The sequence below is a fragment of the Procambarus clarkii genome, chromosome 1 (assembly GCF_040958095.1).
Source record: "Procambarus clarkii isolate CNS0578487 chromosome 1, FALCON_Pclarkii_2.0, whole genome shotgun sequence".
NCBI lineage: Eukaryota > Metazoa > Arthropoda > Malacostraca > Decapoda > Cambaridae > Procambarus > Procambarus clarkii.
The window spans coordinates 23,285,195-23,310,712 of record NC_091150.1 but is presented as its reverse complement, the minus strand read 5'-3'; the positions used below and the strand labels follow the sequence as shown (position 1 = coordinate 23,310,712).

General features: G+C 54.4%; 1 protein-coding gene across 2 annotated transcripts in view; it reads right to left on the bottom strand.

Moving 5' to 3' along the window:
• Positions 1-25,518, bottom strand: part of LOC123752960 (transcription factor EC) — a 107,991-nt gene that overhangs the window by 26,492 nt on the left and 55,981 nt on the right. For both annotated transcript variants that reach the window (XM_069322382.1, XM_069322319.1), the window contains exon 2: positions 14,790-14,891. In XM_069322382.1, coding sequence (XP_069178483.1) covers positions 14,790-14,891 — 102 coding nt within the window. The remainder of the gene's footprint in view (positions 1-14,789; positions 14,892-25,518) is intronic.

The window sequence follows — 25,518 nt, the reverse complement described above, 5'->3', positions numbered from 1 at the left end:
ATAAAGCCACTAATATACAGAATGTATTTAGCATTAGGTCAAAGTATTACTTTAAAACTTAGAAATTAATTGACCACTATTTATTCAGCCCCTCAGTAACAGACAGACATTATCTTAAGATTATCTTAAGATTATCTTAAGATTAAGAAGTTATCTTAAGAGTTTTTTATTATGCTACTCTTGCGAGTCTAAAGACATTAAACAATAAGATATTGGTCTGTAACTTACTCAAAACCCTGATACAAGTACTGACAGCATTTTACAGAAATAATTTTAATTTACACGTTTACACATTTACACATTTACACATTTGAAATTTACACATTTGTTGGGAATTGGAGTAATGTTTTCTTTTCAATATTTCTCACTCAAAATTGGAGGCAAACAAGTTGGTGTTTGTAGTTCTGTATTGTTTGTTGTGTATACTGATCCGTTGTTGGAGGGGGTTAGGAGACAGCGGCTTGTCACAGAGGATCAGATTACACTCTAATGTTCAAGCCTGCCCAATATGTTGTAACTATGTTGTACCTCCAAGACTACTGTATTACGCTTACCTCCAAGACTACTGTATTACGCTTACCTCCAAGACTACTGTATTACCCTTACCTCCAAGACTACTGTATTACGCTTACCTCCAAGACTACTGTATTACCCTTACCTCCAAGACTACTGTATTACGCTTACCTCCAAGACTACTGTATTACCCTTACCTCCAAGACTACTGTATTACGCTTACCTCCAAGACTACTGTATTACCCTTACCTCCAAGACTACTGTATTACGCTTACCTCCAAGACTACTGTATTACCCTTACCTCCAAGACTACTGTATTACGCTTACCTCCAAGACTACTGTATTACGCTTACCTCCAAGACTACTGTATTACGCTTACCTCCAAGACTACTGTATTACGCTTACCTCCAAGACTACTGTATTACCCTTACCTCCAAGACTACTGTACTACCCTTACCTCCAAGACTACTGTATTACCCTTACCTCCAAGACAACTGTATAACCCTTACCTCCAAGACTACTGTATAACCCTTACCTCCAAGACTACTGTATAACCCTTACCTCCAAGACTACTGTATAACCCTTACCTCCAAGACTACTGTATAACCCTTACCTCCAAGACTACTGTATAACCCTTACCTCCAAGACTACTGTATAACCCTTACCTCCAAGACTACTGTATTACCCTTACCTCCAAGACTTCTGTATTACCCTTACCTCCAAGACTACTGTATAACCCTTACCTCCAAGACTACTGTATAACCCTTACCTCCAAGACTACTGTATAACCCTTACCTCCAAGACTACTGTATAACCCTTACCTCCAAGACTACTGTATAACCCTTACCTCCAAGACTACTGTATAACCCTTACCTCCAAGACTACTGTATAACCATTACCTCGAAGACTACTGTATAACCCTTACCTCCAAGACTACTGTATAACCCTTACCTCCAAGACTACTGTATAACCATTACCTCCAAGACTACTGTATAACCCTTACCTCCAAGACTACTGTATAACCCTTACCTCCAAGACTACTGTATTACCCTTACCTCCAAGACAATTGTATAACCCTTACCTCCAAGACTACTGTATAACCCTTACCTCCAAGACTACTGTATAACCCTTACCTCCAAGACTACTGTATTACCCTTACCTCCAAGACTACTGTATAACCCATACCTCCAAGACTACTGTATAACCCTTATCTCCTAGACTTCTGTATTACCCTCACCAGCTTATCTTAGCCTAACCCAAACTAATCCAGCCTATTGTAGTCTAACATGAATACGAAATTGGGGTTTGATCCAGTATTTTAGTCCACCGTTTCATGTGTGTTGTGACGTAGGTGTAGGCACGACCAGCCTTCATAACTAGCGGCCCTCAAGTCCACGTGCTCGGGGCTCACCATAGTCCGTGCTGCTTGGAACATTTTGTTCCAGGTAGCGAATCTTAATGCACACCCGTCAAGTTACTAGCCTCGGTAACGTATAGGGGGAAGGTCAGTAGGTACCAATGGGTATGTCAGTTCCCAGGCTGTGGTGGGTGTGTAGCTGGCCTGTGGTGGGTGTGTAGCTGGCCTGTGGTGGGTGTGTAGCTGGCCTGAGGTGGGTGTGTAGCTGGCTGTGGTGGGTGTGTAGCTGGCCTGTGGTGGGTGTGTAGCTGGCCTGTGGTGGGTGTGTAGCTGGCTGTGGTGGGTGTGTAGCTGGCCTGTGGTGGGTGTGTAGCTGGCCTGTGGTGGGTGTGTAGCTGGCCTGTGGTGGGTGTGTAGCTGGCTGTGGTGGGTGTGTAGCTGGCTGTGGTGGGTGTGTAGCTGGCCTGTGGTGGATGTGTAGCTAGCCTGTGGTGGATGTGTACCAGGCTGTGGTGGGTGTGTACCAGGCTGTGGTGGGTGTGTAGCTAGCTGTGGTGGGTGTGTACCAGGCTGTGGTGGGTGTGTACCAGGCTGTGGTGGGTGTGTACCAGGCTGTGGTGGGTGTGTAGCAGGCTGTGGTGGATGTGTAGCTGGCTGTGGTGGGTGTGTAGCTGGCTGTGGTGGGTGTGTAGCTGGCCTGTGGTGGGTGTGTAGCTGGCCTGTGGTGGGTGTGTAGCTGGCCTGTGGTGGGTGTGTAGCTGGCTGTGGTGGGTGTGTACCAGGCTGTGGTGGGTGTGTAGCTGGCTGTGGTGGGTGTGTACCAGGCTGTGGTGGGTGTGTACCAGGCTGTGGTGGGTGTGTACCAGGCTGTGGTGGGTGTGTACCAGGCTGTGGTGGGTGTGTAGCAGGCTGTGGTGGATGTGTACCAGGCTGTGGTGGGTGTGTAGCAGGCTATGGTGGATGTGTACCAGGCTGTGGTGGGTGTGTAGCAGGCTGTGGTGGATGTGTAGCAGGCTATGGTGGGTGTGTAGCAGGCTATGGTGGGTGTGTAGCTGGCTGTGGTGGATGTGTACCAGGCTGTGGTGGGTGTGTACCAGGCTGTGGTGGATGTGTACCAGGCTGTGGTGGATGTGTACCAGGCTGTGGTGGGTGTGTAGCAGGCTATGGTGGATGTGTAGCTGGCTGTGGTGGGTGTGTACCAGGCTGTGGTGGGTGTGTACCAGGCTGTGGTGGGTGTGTAGCAGGCTGTGGTGGATGTGTAGCTGGCTGTGGTGGATGTGTACCAGGCTGTGGTGGATGTGTAGCTGGCCTGTGGTGGGTGTGTACCAGGCTGTGGTGGATGTGTACCAGGCTGTGGTGGATGTGTACCAGGCTGTGGTGGATGTGTAGCTGGCTGTGGTGGATGTGTAGCTGGCTGTGGTGGATGTGTACCAGGCTGTGGTGGATATGTACCAGGCTGTGGTGGGTATGTGGGCCTGCGGGCCGCTCCAAGCAATAGCCTGGTGGACCAAACTCTCGTTGCATTCAACATCGACAATGCAAACCAGACAGGACAGAGCTTATCTCAACCCAACTTAAAATAATGAACGTGTTTGAGGATGTTGAGCTAGACAACTTCTAACACAAACAAGGAACAACGGTTTTCAGCTCAACAAGCCACAATGTGCCACTGAGAACAGGAGAGGCTTTTCACCCACAAGGATTTAGTGCCGTAATATCCACCAGACAAGGGTTAAGTAAACACAAGTCTCTGATCCACACACACACACATATATATATATATTCTACAAGTGTACAGCCCCAAGGAGGGTGTGAGGACGGGTCTGGTCACGTGGCTTTGTTTGTTTATCTCCAGCTGGTCGGTTGCGTCTCCCTTGCTCCTCTCCCGTTTTCTCTCACCGCCGCCGTGTTGTAGGGGGGACTGAAGCCACTGTAAGGGCCAGATTCACGCAAGCACTTACGAACCTGCACATCTTTCCTCAATCGTTTTACGGCTTTGTTTACAATTATTAAACAGTTGATGAGCTCTGAAGCACCAGGAGGCTGTTTATAACAATAACAACAGTTGATTGGCAAGTTTTCATGCTTGTAAACTGTTTAATAAATGTAACCAAAGCCGTCAAAGATTGAGGAAAGATGTTCACGTTCGTAAGTTCTTGCGTAACTGCTTTCGTGAATCTGGCCCCAGGATTATTAACCCATGGAATCACCTCTCATAATCTTTACAAGATTAAATATATTTTGCTTCATTGGTGAACTAGCTTGCGTATAATGTGTAACGCAACAGTGTTACTGTATTGTAACGCAACATTCGTGTTACGACCGTCGACTTAATACACCTGTTTTAAATCACCTTTTATTCTTATCCTTTCAAGATGGAATAAAATTATTTTATTTTGATGGGTTTTATGTTTTAATTTGCAAGTTTTCGGATAATTGTTGCCATTCAGGGATCAAAACCTAACTGGTCCGACATATCCTTGCTCAAGAAGGCTGAACAAAGCTGTACACATTATTCCAGAACAGGGACCAGATTCACGAAGCAGTTACGGCAGGTACTTACGAACGTGTACATCTTTCCTCAATCTTTGACGGCTTTGTTTACATTTATTAAACAGTTTACAAGCATGAAAACTTGCCAATCAACTGTTGTTATTGTTATAAACAGCCTCCTGGTGCTTCGGAGCTCATTAACTGTTTAATAATTGTAAACAAAGCCGCCAAAGATCGAGAAAAGGTGTACAGGTTCGTAAGTGCTTGCGTAACAGCTTCGCAACCAGAAGCTGTTACGCTAACCACCACAGCACCAGACAGTGGACAACCACCACAGCACCAGACAACCACCACAGCACCAGACAGTGGACAACCACCACAGCACCAGACAACCACCACAGCACCAGACAGTGGACAACCACCACAGCACCAGACAACCATCACAGCACCAGACAGTGGACAACCACCACAGCACCAGACAGTGGACAACCACCACAGCACCAGACAGTGGACAACCACCACAGCACCAGACAGTGGACAACCATCACAGCACCAGACAGTGGACAACCACCACAGCACCAGACAGTGGACAACCACCACAGCACCAGACAGTGGACAACCACCACAGCACCAGACAGTGGACAACCACTACAGCACCAGACAGTGGACAACCATCACAGCACCAGACAACCACCACAGCACCAGACAGTGGACAACCACCACAGCACCAGACAGTGGACAACCACCACAGCACCAGACAGTGGACAACCACCACAGCACCAGACAGTGGACAACCACCACAGCACCAGACAGTGGACAACCACCACAGCACCAGACAACCACCACAGCACCAGACAGTGGACAACCACCACAGCACCAGACAGTGGACAACCACCACAGCACCAGACAGTGGACAACCACCACAGCACCAGACAGTGGACAACCACCACAGCACCAGACAGTGGACAACCACCACAGCACCAGACAGTGGACAACCACTACAGCACCAGACAGTGGACAACCATCACAGCACCAGACAACCACCACAGCACCAGACAGTGGACAACCACCACAGCACCAGACAGTGGACAACCACCACAGCACCAGACAGTGGACAACCACCACAGCACCAGACAACCACCACAGCACCAGACAGTGGACAACCACCACAGCACCAGACAGTGGACAACCACCACAGCACCAGACAGTGGACAACCACCACAGCACCAGACAGTGGACAACCATCACAGCACCAGACAGTGGACAACCACCACAGCACCAGACAGTGGACAACCACCACAGCACCAGACAGTGGACAACCACCACAGCACCAGACAGTGGACAACCATCACAGCACCAGACAGTGGACAACCATCACAGCACCAGACAGTGGACAACCACCACAGCACCAGACAGTGGACAACCACCACAGCACCAGACAACCACCACAGCACCAGACAGTGGACAACCACCACAGCACCAGACAGTGGACAACCACCACAGCACCAGACAGTGGACAACCACCACAGCACCAGACAGTGGACAACCATCACAGCACCAGACAACCACCACAGCACCAGACAGTGGACAACCACCACAGCACCAGACAACCACCACAGCACCAGACAGTGGACAACCATCACAGCACCAGACAGTGGACAACCACCACAGCACCAGACAGTGGACAACCACCACAGCACCAGACAACCACCACAGCACCAGACAGTGGACAACCACCACAGCACCAGACAGTGGACAACCACCACAGCACCAGACAGTGGACAACCACCACAGCACCAGACAGTGGACAACCACCACAGCACCAGACAGTGGACAACCACCACAGCACCAGACAACCATCACAGCACCAGACAGTGGACAACCACCACAGCACCAGACAGTGGACAACCACCACAGCACCAGACAACCACCACAGCACCAGACAGTGGACAACCACCACAGCACCAGACAGTGGACAACCACCACAGCACCAGACAGTGGACAACCACCACAGCACCAGACAGTGGACAACCACCACAGCACCAGACAACCACCACAGCACCAGACAACCACCACAGCACCAGACAACCATCACAGCACCAGACAGTGGACAACCACCACAGCACCAGACAACCACCACAGCACCAGACAACCACCACAGCACCAGACAGTGGACAACCACCACAGCACCAGACAACCATCACAGCACCAGACAGTGGACAACCACCACAGCACCAGACAACCACCACAGCACCAGACAGTGGACAACCACCACAGCACCAGACAGTGGACAACCACCACAGCACCAGACAGTGGACAACCACCACAGCACCAGACAGTGGACAACCATCACAGCACCAGACAACCACCACAGCACCAGACAGTGGACAACCACCACAGCACCAGACAGTGGACAACCACCACAGCACCAGACAACCACCACAGCACCAGACAGTGGACAACCACCACAGCACCAGCAGTGGACAACCACCACAGCACCAGACAGTGGACAACCACCACAGCACCAGACAGTGGACAACCACCACAGCACCAGACAGTGGACAACCACCACAGCACCAGACAACCATCACAGCACCAGACAGTGGACAACCACCACAGCACCAGACAGTGGACAACCACCACAGCACCAGACAACCACCACAGCACCAGACAGTGGACAACCACCACAGCACCAGACAGTGGACAACCACCACAGCACCAGACAGTGGACAACCACCACAGCACCAGACAGTGGACAACCACCACAGCACCAGACAACCACCACAGCACCAGACAGTGGACAACCATCACAGCACCAGACAGTGGACAACCACCACAGCACCAGACAGTGGACAACCACCACAGCACCAGACAACCACCACAGCACCAGACAGTGGACAACCACCACAGCACCAGACAGTGGACAACCACCACAGCACCAGACAGTGGACAACCACCACAGCACCAGACAGTGGACAACCACCACAGCACCAGACAGTGGACAACCACCACAGCACCAGACAACCACCACAGCACCAGACAGTGGACAACCACCACAGCACCAGACAACCACCACAGCACCAGACAGTGGACAACCACCACAGCACCAGACAACCACCACAGCACCAGACAGTGGACAACCACCACAGCACCAGACAGTGGACAACCACCACAGCACCAGACAACCACCACAGCACCAGACAACCACCACAGCACCAGACAACCACCACAGCACCAGACAACCACCACAGCACCAGACAACCACCACAGCACCAGACAACCACCACAGCACCAGACAACCACCACAGCACCAGACAGTGGACAACCACCACAGCACCAGACAGTGGACAACCACCACAGCACCAGACAACCACCACAGCACCAGACAGTGGACAACCATCACAGCACCAGACAACCACCACAGCACCAGACAGTGGACAACCACCACAGCACCAGACAACCACCACAGCACCAGACAGTGGACAACCACCACAGCACCAGACAGTGGACAACCACCACAGCACCAGACAACCACCACAGCACCAGACAGTGGACAACCACCACAGCACCAGACAACCACCACAGCACCAGACAGTGGACAACCACCACAGCACCAGACAACCACCACAGCACCAGACAACCACCACAGCACCAGACAGTGGACAACCACCACAGCACCAGACAGTGGACAACCACCACAGCACCAGACAACCACCACAGCACCAGACAGTGGACAACCATCACAGCACCAGACAACCACCACAGCACCAGACAGTGGACAACCACCACAGCACCAGACAACCACCACAGCACCAGACAGTGGACAACCACCACAGCACCAGACAACCACCACAGCACCAGACAGTGGACAACCACCACAGCACCAGACAACCACCACAGCACCAGACAACCACCACAGCACCAGACAGTGGACAACCACCACAGCACCAGACAACCACCACAGCACCAGGACAACCACCACAGCACCAGACAACCACCACAGCACCAGACAGTGGACACACCACAGCACCAGACAACCACCACAGCACCAGACAACCACCACAGCACCAGGACAACCACCACAGCACCAGACAACCACCACAGCACCAGACAGTGGACAACCACCACAGCACCAGACAGTGGACAACCACCACAGCACCAGACAGTGGACTACCACCACAGCACCAGACAGTGGACAACCACCACAGCACCAGACAGTGGACAACCACCACAGCACCAGACAACCATCACAGCACCAGACAGTGGACAACCACCACAGCACCAGACAGTGGACAACCACCACAGCACCAGACAGTGGACTACCACCACAGCACCAGACAGTGGACAACCACCACAGCACCAGACAGTGGACAACCACCACAGCACCAGACAGTGGACAACCACCACAGCACCAGACAGTGGACTACCACCACAGCACCAGACAGTGGACAACCACCACAGCACCAGACAACCACCACAGCACCAGACAGTGGACAACCACCACAGCACCAGACAACCACCACAGCACCAGACAACCACCACAGCACCAGACAGTGGACAACCACCACAGCACCAGACAACCACCACAGCACCAGACAGTGGACAACCACCACAGCACCAGACAACCACCACAGCACCAGACAACCACCACAGCACCAGACAGTGGACAACCACCACAGCACCAGACAACCATCACAGCACCAGACAGTGGACAACCACCACAGCACCAGACAACCACCACAGCACCAGACAGTGGACAACCACCACAGCACCAGACAACCATCACAGCACCAGACAGTGGACAACCACCACAGCACCAGACAACCACCACAGCACCAGACAGTGGACAACCACCACAGCACCAGACAGTGGACAACCACCACAGCACCAGACAGTGGACAACCACCACAGCACCAGACAGTGGACAACCACCACAGCACCAGACAGTGGACAATCACCACAGCACCAGACAGTGGACAACCACCACAGCACCAGACAGTGGACTACCACCACAGCACCAGACAACCACCACAGCACCAGACAGTGGACAACCACCACAGCACCAGACAGTGGACAACCACCACAGCACCAGACAGTGGACAACCATCACAGCACCAGACAGTGGACAACCACCACAGCACCAGACAACCACCACAGCACCAGACAACCACCACAGCACCAGACAGTGGACTACCACCACAGCACCAGACAACCACCACAGCACCAGACAGTGGACAACCACCACAGCACCAGACAGTGGACTACCACCACAGCACCAGACAACCACCACAGCACCAGACAGTGGACAACCACCACAGCACCAGACAACCATCACAGCACCAGACAGTGGACAACCACCACAGCACCAGACAACCACCACAGCACCAGACAGTGGACAACCACCACAGCACCAGACAGTGGACAACCACCACAGCACCAGACAGTGGACAACCACCACAGCACCAGACAGTGGACAACCATCACAGCACCAGACAACCACCACAGCACCAGACAGTGGACAACCACCACAGCACCAGACAACCACCACATCACCAGACAGTGGACAACCATCACAGCACCAGACAGTGGACAACCACCACAGCACCAGACAGTGGACAACCACCACAGCACCAGACAACCACCACAGCACCAGACAGTGGACAACCACCACAGCACCAGACAGTGGACAACCACCACAGCACCAGACAGTGGACAACCACCACAGCACCAGACAACCATCACAGCACCAGACAGTGGACAACCACCACAGCACCAGACAGTGGACAACCACCACAGCACCAGACAACCACCACAGCACCAGACAGTGGACAACCACCACAGCACCAGACAGTGGACAACCACCACAGCACCAGACAGTGGACAACCACCACAGCACCAGACAGTGGACTACCACCACAGCACCAGACAGTGGACAACCACCACAGCACCAGACAACCACCACAGCACCAGACAACCACCACATCACCAGACAGTGGACAACCACCACAGCACCAGACAACCACCACAGCACCAGACAACCACCACAGCACCAGACAACTACCACAGCACCAGACAGTGGACAACCACCACAGCACCAGACAACCACCACAGCACCAGACAACCACCACAGCACCAAACAGTGGACAACCACCACAGCACCAGACAACCACCACAGCACCAGACAGTGGACAACCACCACAGCACCAGACAACCATCACAGCACCAGACAGTGGACAACCACCACAGCACCAGACAACCACCACAGCACCAGACAGTGGACAACCACCACAGCACCAGACAACCATCACAGCACCAGACAGTGGACAACCACCACAGCACCAGACAACCACCACAGCACCAGACAGTGGACAACCACCACAGCACCAGACAGTGGACAACCACCACAGCACCAGACAGTGGACAACCACCACAGCACCAGACAGTGGACAACCACCACAGCACCAGACAGTGGACAATCACCACAGCACCAGACAGTGGACAACCACCACAGCACCAGACAGTGGACTACCACCACAGCACCAGACAACCACCACAGCACCAGACAGTGGACAACCACCACAGCACCAGACAGTGGACAACCACCACAGCACCAGACAGTGGACAACCACCACAGCACCAGACAGTGGACAACCATCACAGCACCAGACAGTGGACAACCACCACAGCACCAGACAACCACCACAGCACCAGACAACCACCACAGCACCAGACAGTGGACTACCACCACTGCACCAGACAACCACCACAGCACCAGACAACCACCACAGCACCAGACAGTGGACAACCACCACAGCACCAGACAGTGGACTACCACCACAGCACCAGACAACCACCACAGCACCAGACAGTGGACAACCACCACAGCACCAGACAACCATCACAGCACCAGACAGTGGACAACCACCACAGCACCAGACAACCACCACAGCACCAGACAGTGGACAACCACCACAGCACCAGACAGTGGACAACCACCACAGCACCAGACAGTGGACAACCACCACAGCACCAGACAGTGGACAACCATCACAGCACCAGACAGTGGACAACCACCACAGCACCAGACAACCACCACAGCACCAGACAGTGGACAACCACCACAGCACCAGACAGTGGACTACCACCACAGCACCAGACAACCACCACAGCACCAGACAGTGGACAACCACCACAGCACCAGACAGTGGACTACCACCACAGCACCAGACAGTGGACTACCACCACAGCACCAGACAACCACCACAGCACCAGACAGTGGACAACCACCACAGCACCAGACAGTGGACTACCACCACAGCACCAGACAACCACCACAGCACCAGACAGAGGACAACCACCACAGCACCAGACAGTGGACAACCACCACAGCACCAGACAACCACCACAGCACCAGACAGTGGACAACCACCACAGCACCAGACAGTGGACAACCACCACAGCACCCGACAGTGGACAACCACCACAGCACCAGACAACCACCACAGCACCAGACAACCACCACAGCACCAGACAGTGGACAACCATCACAGCATCAGACAGTGGACAACCACCACAGCACCAGACAGTGGACAACCACCACAGCACCAGACAGTGGACAACCATCAAAGCACCAGAGAACCACCACAGCACCAGACAACCACCACAGCACCAGACAACCACCACAGCACCAGACAACCACCACAGCACCAGACAGTGGACAACCATCACAGCACCAGACAACCACCACAGCACCAGACAGTGGACAACCACCACAGCACCAGACAACCACCACAGCACCAGACAGTGGACAACCACCACAGCACCAGACAGTGGACAACCACCACAGCACCAGACAGTGGACAACCACCACAGCACCAGACAGTGGACAACCATCACAGCACCAGACAGTGGACAACCACCACAGCACCAGACAACCACCACCGCACCAGACAGTGGACAACCACCACAGCACCAGACAGTGGACAACCACCACAGCACCAGACAGTGGACAACCATCACAGCACCAGACAGTGGACAACCATCACAGCACCAGACAACCACCACAGCACCAGACAGTGGACAACCACCACAGCACCAGACAGTGGACAACCACCACAGCACCAGACAACCACCACAGCACCAGACAGTGGACAACCACCACAGCACCAGACAGTGGACAACCACCACAGCACCAGACAGTGGACAACCACCACAGCACCAGACAGTGGACAACCACCACAGCACCAGACAAGCACCACAGCACCAGACAACCACCACAGCACCAGACAGTGGACAACCACCACAGCACCAGACAGTGGACAACCACCACAGCACCAGACAGTGGACAACCACCACAGCACCAGACAAGCACCACAGCACCAGACAGTGAACAACCACCACAGCACCAGACAGTGAACAACCACCACAGCACCAGACAACCATCACAGCACCAGACAGTGGACAACCATCACAGCACCAGACAACCATCACAGCACCAGACAGTGAACAACCACCACAGCACCAGACAACCATCACAGCACCAGACAGTGGACAACCACCACAGCACCAGACAGTGGACAACCATCACAGCACCAGACAACCATCACATCACCAGACAGTGGACAACCACCACAGCACCAGACAGTGAACAACCACCACAGCACCAGACAGTGGACAACCATCACAGCACCAGACAACCATCACAGCACCAGACAGTGGACAACCACCACAGCACCAGACAACCACCACAGCACCAGACAGTGGACAACCATCACAGCACCAGACAACCACCACAGCACCAGACAGTGGACAACCACCACAGCACCAGACAGTGGACAACCACCACAGCACCAGACAACCACCACAGCACCAGACAGTGGACAACCATCACAGCACCAGACAGTGGACAACCACCACAGCACCAGACAGTGAACAACCACCACAGCACCAGACAACCATCACAGCACCAGACAACCACCACAGCACCAGACAGTGGACAACCATCACAGCACCAGACAGTGGACAACCACCACAGCACCAGACAGTGGACAACCACCACAGCACCAGACAGTGGACAACCACCACAGCACCAGACAGTGGACAACCATCACAGCACCAGACAGTGGACAACCACCACAGCACCAGACAACCACCACAGCACCAGACAGTGGACAACCATCACAGCACCAGACAGTGGACAACCACCACAGCACCAGACAGTGGACAACCACCACAGCACCAGACAGTGGACAACCACCACAGCACCAGACAGTGGACAACCACCACAGCACCAGACAGTGGACAACCATCACAGCACCAGACAGTGGACAACCACCACAGCACCAGACAGTGAACAACCACCACAGCACCAGACAGTGAACAACCACCACAGCACCAGACAACCATCACAGCACCAGACAACCACCACAGCACCAGACAGTGGACAACCATCACAGCACCAGACAGTGGACAACCACCACAGCACCAGACAGTGGACAACCATCACAGCACCAGACAGTGGACAACCACCACAGCACCAGACAGTGGACAACCACCACAGCACCAGACAGTGGACAGCCATCACAGCACCAGAGAGTGGACAACCACCACAGCACCAGACAGTGGACAACCATCACAGCACCAGACAGTGGACAACCATCACAGCACCAGACAACCATCACAGCACCAGACAGTGGACAACCACCACAGCACCAGACAACCACCACAGCACCAGACAACCACCACAGCACCAGACAACCATCACAGCACCAGAGAGTGGACAACCACCACAGCACCAGACAACCACCACAGCACCAGACAACCACCACAGCACCAGACAACCATCACAGCACCAGAGAGTGGACAACCACCACAGCACCAGACAGTGGACAACCACCACAGCACCAGACAGTGAACAACCACCACAGCACCAGACAACCACCACAGCACCAGACAGTGGACAACCACCACAGCACCAGACAGTGGACAACCACCACAGCACCAGACAACCACCACAGCACCAGACAACCACCACAGCACCAGACAGTGGACAACCACCACAGCACCAGACAGTGGACAACCACCACAGCACCAGACAGTGGACAACCACCACAGCACCAGACAGTGGACAACCACCACAGCACCAGACAGTGGACAACCACCACAGCACCAGACAGTGGACAACCACCACAGCACCAGACAGTGGACAACCACCACAGCACCAGACAGTGGACAACCACCACAGCACCAGACAGTGGACAACCACCACAGCACCAGACAGTGGACAACCACCACAGCACCAGACAGTGGACAACCACCACAGCACCAGACAGTGGACAACCACCACAGCACCAGACAACCACCACAGCACCAGACAGTGGACAACCTCACTACACCAACATCTGTATTAGAAAAAAAAAATACTCACTACTGGCGCGGGATTCGAACTCTGTCTGTCGTAGGGCTTGAGGGTGTCGCCGGCGTCCAGCCCCTCCTCCAGGTTAAGGATCTCGTCGATAACATCCTCTACCTGTCAGGGAGAGAGATAAGAGCTGTTATCGTAGGCAGCAACACTCAGGATAGCGTCAAGGATATCACACCCCCTTAGGTGTGGACAATGTCTAGTTAATTATAGAAAGTCGTTAGAGTATGATAACCAGGCTACGATAACACTATATATATATATATATATATATATATATATATATATATATATATATATATATATATATATATATATATATTATAAAAAGGACATTAATAAGCTTTCATATATACACAATAGAACAAAATATATGAAAATACATATTTTGTAAATATACATAATTATGTATATACACATAATACACACATGTATACATGGTAACGAGCGGTCGTTACAATGCCACAGTAATTAACCGAAGGTGTCCTCACCAACGGCTAAATTACGGGGATTTACACGGATATTCTGACGCCTGGGTATTGACAGGTCGGCCTGGTGACAGTCAGAGGTGACAGTCAGAGGTGACAGTCAGTCAGGAGGTGACAGTCAGAGGTGACAGTCAGAGGTGACAGTCAGGAGGTGACAGCCAATCAGGTGACAGTCAGAGGTGACAGTCAGAGGTGACAGTCAGGAGGTGACAGTCAATCAGGAGGTGACAGCCAATCAGGTGACAGTCAGAGGTGACAGTCAGGAGGTGACAGAGGTGACAGTCAATCAGGAGGTGACAGCCAATCAGGTGACAGTCAGAGGTGACAGTCAGGAGGTGACAGTCAGAGGTGACAGTCAGGAGGTGACAGTCAGAGGTGACAGTCAATCAAGAGGTAACAGCCACTCAAGAGCTAACAGGCAACCAAGAGCTAACAGCCACTCAAGAGCTAACAGCCACTCAAGAGCTAACAGCCACTCAAGAGCTAACAGGCAACCAAGAGCTAACAGCCAACCAAGAGCTAACAGCCAACCAAGAGCTAACAGCCAACCAAGAGCTAACAGCCACTCAAGAGCTAACAGCCACTCAAGAGCTAACAGCCACTCAAGAGCTAACAGCCAACCAAGAGCTAACAGCCAACCAAGAGCTAACAGCCACTCAAGAGCTAACAGCCAACCAAGAGCTAACAGCCACTCAAGAGCTAACAGCCAACCAAGAGCTAACAGCCAACCAAGAGCTAACAGCCACTCAAGAGCTAACAGCCAACCAAGAGCTAACAGCCACTCAAGAGCTAACAGCCAACCAAGAGCTAACAGCCACTCAAGAGCTAACAGCCAACCAAGAGGTAAGAGCCAACCAAGAGCTAACAGCCACTCAAGAGCTAACAGCCAACCAAGAGGTAAGAGCCAACCAAGAGGTAAGAGCCAACCAAGAGCTAACAGCCAACCAAGAGCTAACAGCCACTCAAGAGCTAACAGCCAACCAAGAGCTAACAGCCAACCAAGAGCTAACAGCCAACCAAGAGCTTACAGCCAACCAAGAGCTAACAGCCAACCAAGAGCTAACAGCCAGCCAAGAGGTAACAGCCAACCAAGAGGTAAGAGCCAACCAAGAGCTAACAGCCAGCCAAGAGCTAACAGCCAACCAAGAGCTAACAGCCAGCCAAGAGGTAACAGCCAGCCAAGAGCTAACAGCCACTCAAGAGCTAACAGCCAACCAAGAGCTAACAGCCAGCCAAGAGCTAACAGCCAGCCAAGAGCTAACAGCCAACCAAGAGGTAAGAGCCAACCAATAGCTAACAGCCACTCAAGAGCTAACAGGCAACCAAGAGCTAACAGCCACTCAAGAGCTAACAGCCAGCCAAGAGCTAACAGCCAGCCAAGAGGTAACAGCCAGCCAAGAGCTAACAGCCAACCAAGAGCTAACAGCCAGCCAAGAGCTAACAGCCAGCCAAGAGCTAACAGCCAACCAAGAGGTAACAGCCAACCAAGAGGTAAGAGCCAACCAAGAGCTAACAGCCAGCCAAGAGCTAACAGCCAGCCAAGAGCTAACAGCCAACCAAGAGCTAACAGCCAGCCAAGAGCTAACAGCCAACCAAGATCTAACAGCCAGCCAAGAGCTAACAGCCAACCAAGAGCTAACAGCCAGCCAAGAGGTAACAGCCAAGAGGTAACAGCCAACCAAGAGCTAACAGCCAACCAAGAGCTAACAGCCAACCAAGAGCTAACAGCCAACCAAGAGCTAACAGCCAGCCAAGAGCTAACAGCCAGCCAAGAGGTAACAGCCAAGAGCTAACAGCCAGCCAAGAGGTAACAGCCAAGAGGTAACAGCCAACCAAGAGCTAACAGCCAGCCAAGAGGTAACAGCCAGCCAAGAGCTAACAGCCAGCCAAGAGGTAACAGCCAAGAGCTAACAGCCAACCAAGAGGTAACAGCCAAGAGCTAACAGCCAGCCAAGAGGTAACAGCCAAGAGCTAACAGCCAAGAGCTAACAGCCAGCCAAGAGCTAACAGCCAGCCAAGAGCTAACAGCCAGCCAAGAGCTAACAGCCAAGAGCTAACAGCCAGCCAAGAGCTAACAGCCAGCCAAGAGCTAACAGCCAGCCAAGAGCTAACAGCCAAGAGCTAACAGCCAGCCAAGAGCTAACAGCCAGCCAAGAGCTAACAGCCAGCCAAGAGGTAACAGCCAAGAGCTAACAGCCAGCCAAGAGCTAACAGCCAGCCAAGAGCTAACAGCCAAGAGCTAACAGCCAGCCAAGAGCTAACAGCCAAGAGCTAACAGCCAAGAGCTAACAGCCAACCAAGAGGTAACAGCCAAGAGCTAACAGCCAGCCAAGAGGTAACAGCCAAGAGCTAACAGCCAAGAGGTAACAGCCAAGAGGTAACAGCCAGCCAAGAGGTAACAGCCAAGAGGTAACAGCCAAGAGCTAACAGCCAGCCAAGAGGTAACAGCCAGCCAAGAGCTAACAGCCAAGAGGTAACAGCCAAGAGGTAACAGCCAAGAGGTAACAGCCAGCCAAGAGGTAACAGCCAAGAGGTAACAGCCAAGAGCTAACAGCCAGCCAAGAGCTAACAGCCAGCCAAGAGGTAACAGCCAAGAGGTAACAGCCAAGAGGTAACAGCCAGCCAAGAGGTAACAGCCAAGAGGTAACAGCCAAGAGGTAACAGCCAGCCAAGAGCTAACAGCCAGCCAAGAGGTAACAGCCAAGAGGTAACAGCCAAGAGGTAACGAGCCACAAGCGACGGCTAAGATCACAATATAACTAATAATCATTAAGACCGTCACATTAGTCACCCTTGTCTTCTTATAAAGTTATTTTTGCTTCAAGTTTTAACTAATAAAGTTATTGCTAGGTGGAGGCCCGGTCACTGAGGTGTTGAGGCGGGGACTGGGGTGCCACAGATGGTGACACACAGCCTGCTTGATCAAGGTTTACCTCTCCCATGCACCTTCAACCTGTCCTTCTACCAAAGAACGTCGCTTTTCGCACGTATGGGTTACCTAATAAAACTGCTCCGTTTTCTGTTTTAGGTCCTCTGGTTAGGTTAGGATAAGGGCACCTCTGCTCTTCACTGGACCTCTGATGTTTATACAGTGTTCTCTGATCAGGGTGTGGGGTCCACACCCTCACAGGAGGGGGTGTGGACCCCCACTACCACTCACAGGAGGGGTGTGGACCCCCACTACCACTCACAGGAGGGGGTGTGGACCCCCACTACCACTCACAGGAGGGGTGTGGACCCCCACTACCACTCACAGGAGGGGGTGTGGACCCCCACTACCACTCACAGGAGGGGTGTGGACCCCCACTACCACTCACAGGAGGGGGGTGTGGACCCCCACTACCACTCACAGGAGGGGGGCGTGGACCCCACTACCACTCACAGGAGGGGGGCGTGGACCCCACTACCACTCACAGGAGGGGGGTGTGGACCCCACTACCACTCACAGGAGGGGGTGTGGACCCCCACTACCACTCACAGGAGGGGGGCGTGGACCCCACTACCACTCACAGGAGGGGGGTGTGGACCCCCACTACCACTCACAGGAGGGGGGGGCGTGGACCCCCACTACCACTCACAGGAGGGGGGCGTGGACCCCCCACTACCACTCACAGGAGGGGGGCGTGGACCCCCCACTACCACTCACAGGAGGGGTGTGGACCCCCACTACCACTCACAGGAGGGGGGGCGAGGACCCCCACTACCACTCACAGGAGGGGGGCGTGGACCCCCCACTACCACTCACAGGAGGGGTGTGGACCCCCCACTACCACTCACAGGAGGGGGGCGTGGACCCCCCACTACCACTCACAGGAGGGGTGTGGACCCCACTACCACTCACAGGAGGGGTGTGGATCCCACTACCACTCACAGGAGGGGGTGTGGACCCCCACTACCACTCACAGGAGGGGTGTGGACCCCACTACCACTCACAGGAGGGGGGCGTGGACCCCACTACCACTCACAGGAGGGGGGCGTGGACCCCACTACCACTCACAGGAGGGGGTGTGGACCCCCACTACCACTCACAGGAGGGGGGCGTGGACCCCACTACCACTCACAGGAGGGGGGCGTGGACCCCCACTACCACTCACAGGAGGGGGGCGTGGACCCCACTACCACTCACAGGAGGGGGGCGTGGACCCCACTACCACTCACAGGAGGGGGCGTGGACCCCACTACCACTCACAGGAGGGGGTGTGGACCCCCACTACCACTCACAGGAGGGGGGCGTGGACCCCACTACCACTCACAGGAGGGGGGCGTGGACCCCACTACCACTCACAGGAGGGGGGCGTGGACCCCACTACCACTCACAGGAGGGGGGCGTGGACCCCCACTACCACTCACAGGAGGGGGGCGTGGACCCCACTACCACTCACAGGAGGGGGGCGTGGACCCCACTACCACTCACAGGAGGGGGGCGTAGACCCCACTACCACTCACAGGAGAGGGCGTGGACCCCCACTACCACTCACAGGAGGGGGGGCGTGGACCCCACTACCACTCACAGGAGGGGGGCGTGGACCCCACTACCACTCACTGGAGGGGGTGTGGACCCCCACTACCACTCACAGGAGGGGTGTGGACCCCACTACCACTCACAGGAGGGGGGCGTGGACCCCACTACCACTCACAGGAGGGGGGCGTGGACCCCACTACCACTCACAGGAGGGGGTGTGGACCCCCACTACCACTCACAGGAGGGGGGCGTGGACCCCACTACCACTCACAGGAGGGGGGCGTGGACCCCACTACCACTCACAGGAGGGGGGCGTGGACCCCACTACCACTCACAGGAGGGGGGTGTGGACCCCCACTACCACTCACAGGAGGGGAGTGTGGACCCCCACTACCACTCACAGGAGGGGGGCGTGGACCCCACTACCACTCACAGGAGTGGGGGCGTGGACCCCACTACCACTCACAGGAGGGGGGCGTGGACCCCACTACCACTCACAGGAGGGGGGCGTGGACCCCACTACCACTCACAGGAGGGGGGCGTGGATCCCACTACCACTCACAGGAGGGGGGCGTGGACCCCACTACCACTCACAGGAGGGGGGCGTGGACCCCACTACCACTCACAGGAGGGGTGTGGACCCCCACTACCACTCACAGGAGGGGTGTGGACCCCCACTACCACTCACAGGAGGGGGTGTGGACCCCACTACCACTCACAGGAGGGGTGTGGACCCCACTACCACTCACAGGAGGGGGCGTGGACCCCCACTACCACTCACAGGAGGGGGGGCGTGGACCCCCACTACCACTCACAGGAGGGGGGCGTGGACCCCCACTACCACTCACAGGAGGGGTGTGGACCCCACTACCACTCACAGGAGGGGTGTGGACCCCCACTACCACTCACAGGAGGGGTGTGGACCCCCACTACCACTCACAGGAGGGGGGGCGTGGACCCCCACTACCACTCACAGGAGGGGTGTTGACCCCCACTACCACTCACAGGAAGGGGTGTGGACCCCACTACCACTCGCAGGAGGGGTGCGTGGACCCCCAATACCACTCACTGGAGGGGGGGGGGCGTGGACCCCCACTACCACTCACAGGAGGGGTGCGTGGACCCCCACTACCACTCACAGGAGGGGGGGCGTGGACCCCCACTACCACTCACAGGAGGGGGGCGTGGACCCCCCACTACCACTCACAGGAGGGGGGCGTGGACCCCCACTACCACTCACAGGAGGGGGGCGTGGACCCCCACTACCACTCACAGGAGGGGGGCGTGGACCCCCACTACCACTCACAGGAGGGGGGCGTGGACCCCCACTACCACTCACAGGAGGGGAGCGTGGACCCCACTACCACTCACAGGAGGGGGTGTGGACCCCCACTACCACTCACAGGAGGGGGGGGCGTGGACCCCCACTGCCACTCACAGGAGGGGGTGTGGACCCCACTACCACTCACAGGAGGGGTGTGGACCCCACTACCACTCACAGGAGGGGGCGTGGACCCCCACTACCACTCACAGGAGGGGGGGCGTGGACCCCCACTACCACTCACAGGAGGGGGGCGTGGACCCCCACTACCACTCACAGGAGGGGTGTGGACCCCACTACCACTCACAGGAGGGGTGTGGACCCCCACTACCACTCACAGGAGGGGTGTGGACCCCCACTACCACTCACAGGAGGGGATGTGGACCCCACTACCACTCACAGGAGGGGTGTGGACCCCACTACCACTCACAGGAGGGGGCGTGGACCCCCACTACCACTCACAGGAGGGGGGGCGTGGACCCCCACTACCACTCACAGGAGGGGGGCGTGGACCCCCACTACCACTCACAGGAGGGGTGTGGACCCCACTACCACTCACAGGAGGGGTGTGGACCCCCACTACCACTCACAGGAGGGGTGTGGACCCCCACTACCACTCACAGGAGGGGGGTGTGGACCCCACTACCACTCACAGGAGGGGGGGCGTGGACCCCCACTACCACTCACAGGAGGGGTGTGGACCCCCACTACCACTCACAGGAAGGGGTGTGGACCCCACTACCACTCGCAGGAGGGGTGCGTGGACCCCCACTACCACTCACAGGAGGGGGGGCGTGGACCCCCACTACCACTCACAGGAGGGGTGCGTGGACCCCCACTACCACTCACAGGAGGGGGGGCGTGGACCCCCACTACCACTCACAGGAGGGGGACGTGGACCCCCACTACCACTCACAGGAGGGGGGGCGTGGACCCCCACTACCACTCACAGGAGGGGTGCGTGGACCCCCACTACCACTCACAGGAGGGGGGGCGTGGACCCCCACTACCACTCACAGGAGGGGTGCGTGGACCCCCACTACCACTCACAGGAGGGGGGGCGTGGACCCCCACTACCACTCACAGGAGGGGGGCGTGGACCCCCACTACCACTCACAGGAGGGGGGCCGTGGACCCCCCACTACCACTCACAGGAGGGGGGGCGTGGACCCCCACTACCACTCACAGGAGGGGGGGCGTGGACCCCCACTACCACTCACAGGAGGGGGGCGTGGACCCCCACTACCACTCACAGGAGGGGGGGCGTGGACCCCCACTACCACTCACAGGAGGGGTGTGGACCCCCACTACCACTCACAGGAGGGGTGCGTGAACCCCCACTACCACTCACAGGAGGGGGGCGTGGACCCCCACTACCACTCACAGGAAGGGGTGTGGACCCCACTACCACTCACAGGAAGGGGGGCGTGGACCCCCACTACCACTCACAGGAGGGGGGCGTGGACCCCCACTACCACTCACCAACTACAAACAAACTATCAGGAAACGGTCTATAATTCGTATAATCAGTAACCAGTACAGTCTTGTCGGTTGAAATCCTTCACAGCATATTCCAGCCTCTACATATAAATACATCTACAAGAGGACATAGCGACCTACTGACCAAGGAAACTGTTACTGGCTCCAGCCGGTATAAGCACCTCATGTAGCCTAAACCACGTGGGTAACCCAAAATACAATTAAAAAAAAAACAATCATCCATTTCTTCAATTCATCAACTCTCTCTGGATCTAATGTCTTCGGTGGGTCGTTCAGAATACATTATACAATCATACAATTATACAAAGGCCGTACAGGTGTTTAGAATATCTGATTTATCTAAGTTAATTCGGGTTTGGGTGATGTCCTATGTTGGTCCCCCACCCCACCTTGCGGGGAGGGCGCGGGGTCCTGGTGAATAGCCTCAGCCTCTCAACCTATCGAATCCTAATGAGCTAATTTGTAAATCCTTCGCCTTTATAAACGACTAATCCATTAATCGAAAAGGTACACGGGTGTTGAATAATGTAAATCCTAGCCCCATTATTCACCCATACACGGAAGGTGTAGAATATTATATATATATATACATGTCTCATTGAATGTGACGGCATATTCCGTATTTAAAATTCTTTGATCTAGGCCTTCAAATATTTTCTGATTTGGGCGATTTAAGAGTCATGTTTTTAGGTGAAGAATTGAATAAGATTGTATTACATTTATTATACAATAGCATTTCGAACCTCTATGGTTCGTGTGGTAGTTTAGCACCACACCACCCACTACCACCACCCACCACCACACACCACCCACAACCACCACCCACTACCACACTACCACCCACCACCCACTACCACACACCACCCACTACCACACTACCACCCACTACCACACACGTACCAGACTCCATAATATCCTCCAGACACTGAAGGAATTAGTACCCCGAAGGCTGGGTAGGCTGTTTCATATTCCATCCTACAAGGAAACTCGGCGGCTACTCTGACGTCCGCACCACACTGTGGCGGAGACGTTTAACGGATATAACGAACGTCACAACGTATTCAAAATTAGACGTTTTTCAAATTCAAATTCAAAATCTAGAATCAGAATATTGTGTACATTTACAATTTGAAGTGTTTTATAGGGTAATTAATTCACTTGTTTACTGAACACTCGCTAACTGTTCAACAGTCGTAGTGAACACTCACTAACTGTTCAACAGTCGTAGTGAACACTCGCTAACTGTTCAACAGTCGTAGTGAACACTCGCTAACTGTTCAACAGTCGTAGTGAACCGTCACTAACTGTTCAACAGTCGTAGTGAACCGTCACTAACTGTTCAACAGTCGTAGTGAACCGTCACTAACTGTTCAACAGTCGTAGTGAACCGTCACTAACTGTTCAACAGTCGTAGTGAACACTCGCTAACTGTTCAACAGTCGTAGTGAACACTCGCTAACTGTTCAACAGTCGTAGTGAACACTCACTAACTGTTCAACAGTCGTAGTGAACCGTCACTAACTGTTCAACAGTCGTAGTGAACACTCACTAACTGTTCAACAGTCGTAGTGAACACTCACTAACTGTTCAACAGAACACTCTGGTTTTCACCGGCAGAACCGCACTCATTAATGGACCTGAATTACCTAATTACAATCATATCTCTTGTTTCATAATTAATAACGCGATGAATATTATGAATGCTACCGTTACCTGTGACAGGTGGCTACCGTTACCTGTGGCAGGTGGCTACCGTTACCTGTGGCAGGTGGCTACCGTTACCTGTGGCAGGTGGCTACCGTTACCTGTGGCAGGTGACTACCGTTACCTGTGGCAGGTGGCTACCGTTACCTGTGACAGGTGACTACCGTTACCTGTGGCAGGTGGCTACCGTTACCTGTGGCAGGTGGCTACCGTTACCTGTGACAGGTGGCTACCGTTACCTGTGGCAGGTGGCTACCGTTACCTGTGGCAGGTAGCTACCGTTACCTGTGGCAGGTGGCTATCGTTACCTGTGGCAGGTGGCTACCGTTACCTGTGGCAGGTGGCCACCGTTACCTGTGGCAGGTGGCCACCGTTACCTGTGGCAGGTGGCTACCGTTACCTGTGACAGGTGGCTACCGTTACCTGTGGCAGGTGGCTACCGTTACCTGTGGCAGGTGGCTACCGTTACCTGTGGCAGGTGGCTACCGTTACCTGTGGCAGGTGGCTACCGTTACCTGTGGCAGGTGGCTACCGTTACCTGTGGCAGGTGGCCACCGTTACCTGTGGCAGGTGGCTACCGTTACCTGTGGCAGGTGGCTACCGTTACCTGTGGCAGGTGGCTACCGTTACCTGTGGCAGGTGGCTACCGTTACCTGTGGCAGGTGGCTACCGTTACGTGTGGCAGGTGGCTACCGTTACCTGTGGCAGGTGGCTACCGTTACCTGTGGCAGGTGGCTACCGTTACCTGTGGCAGGTGGCTACCGTTACCTGTGGCAGGTAGCTATATCTACTCGAGATTATAGACAATATTAATATGGACTAACATTATATTCAGCCTCTGAGCCTACTCACTATTCAGTAGGCAGGTGTGTAGGCACATGTGTAGCCAGCCCTCCCTCACAATCCCCACACATGCATTACAATCACGCCACAATCCCGAACTAGTTATATGTGGCTATAACGACTGGACGCAGGAGATATCATACATGAGATAACTTGAAGATAACTAATATTTTTGTGTACAGTGTCTGGTCAGGGTTACAAATAGGATAATCTGTGATTGACTAAATCAACAATCAATTGTATTCCATCGGTGGTTTGACGGGAGCGAAGTAATCCAGCCACTGAGGTGGTTAACCTCGTACTGCTATCATCCCCCGGACTGCTGTACAGGCCAATAACAGCCTCGTTATCTACTCAACCACTTGAGACTGAAGTAGTTAGCTGAAGATCAACTAACAGTCTTAACTGCTCCCTCCC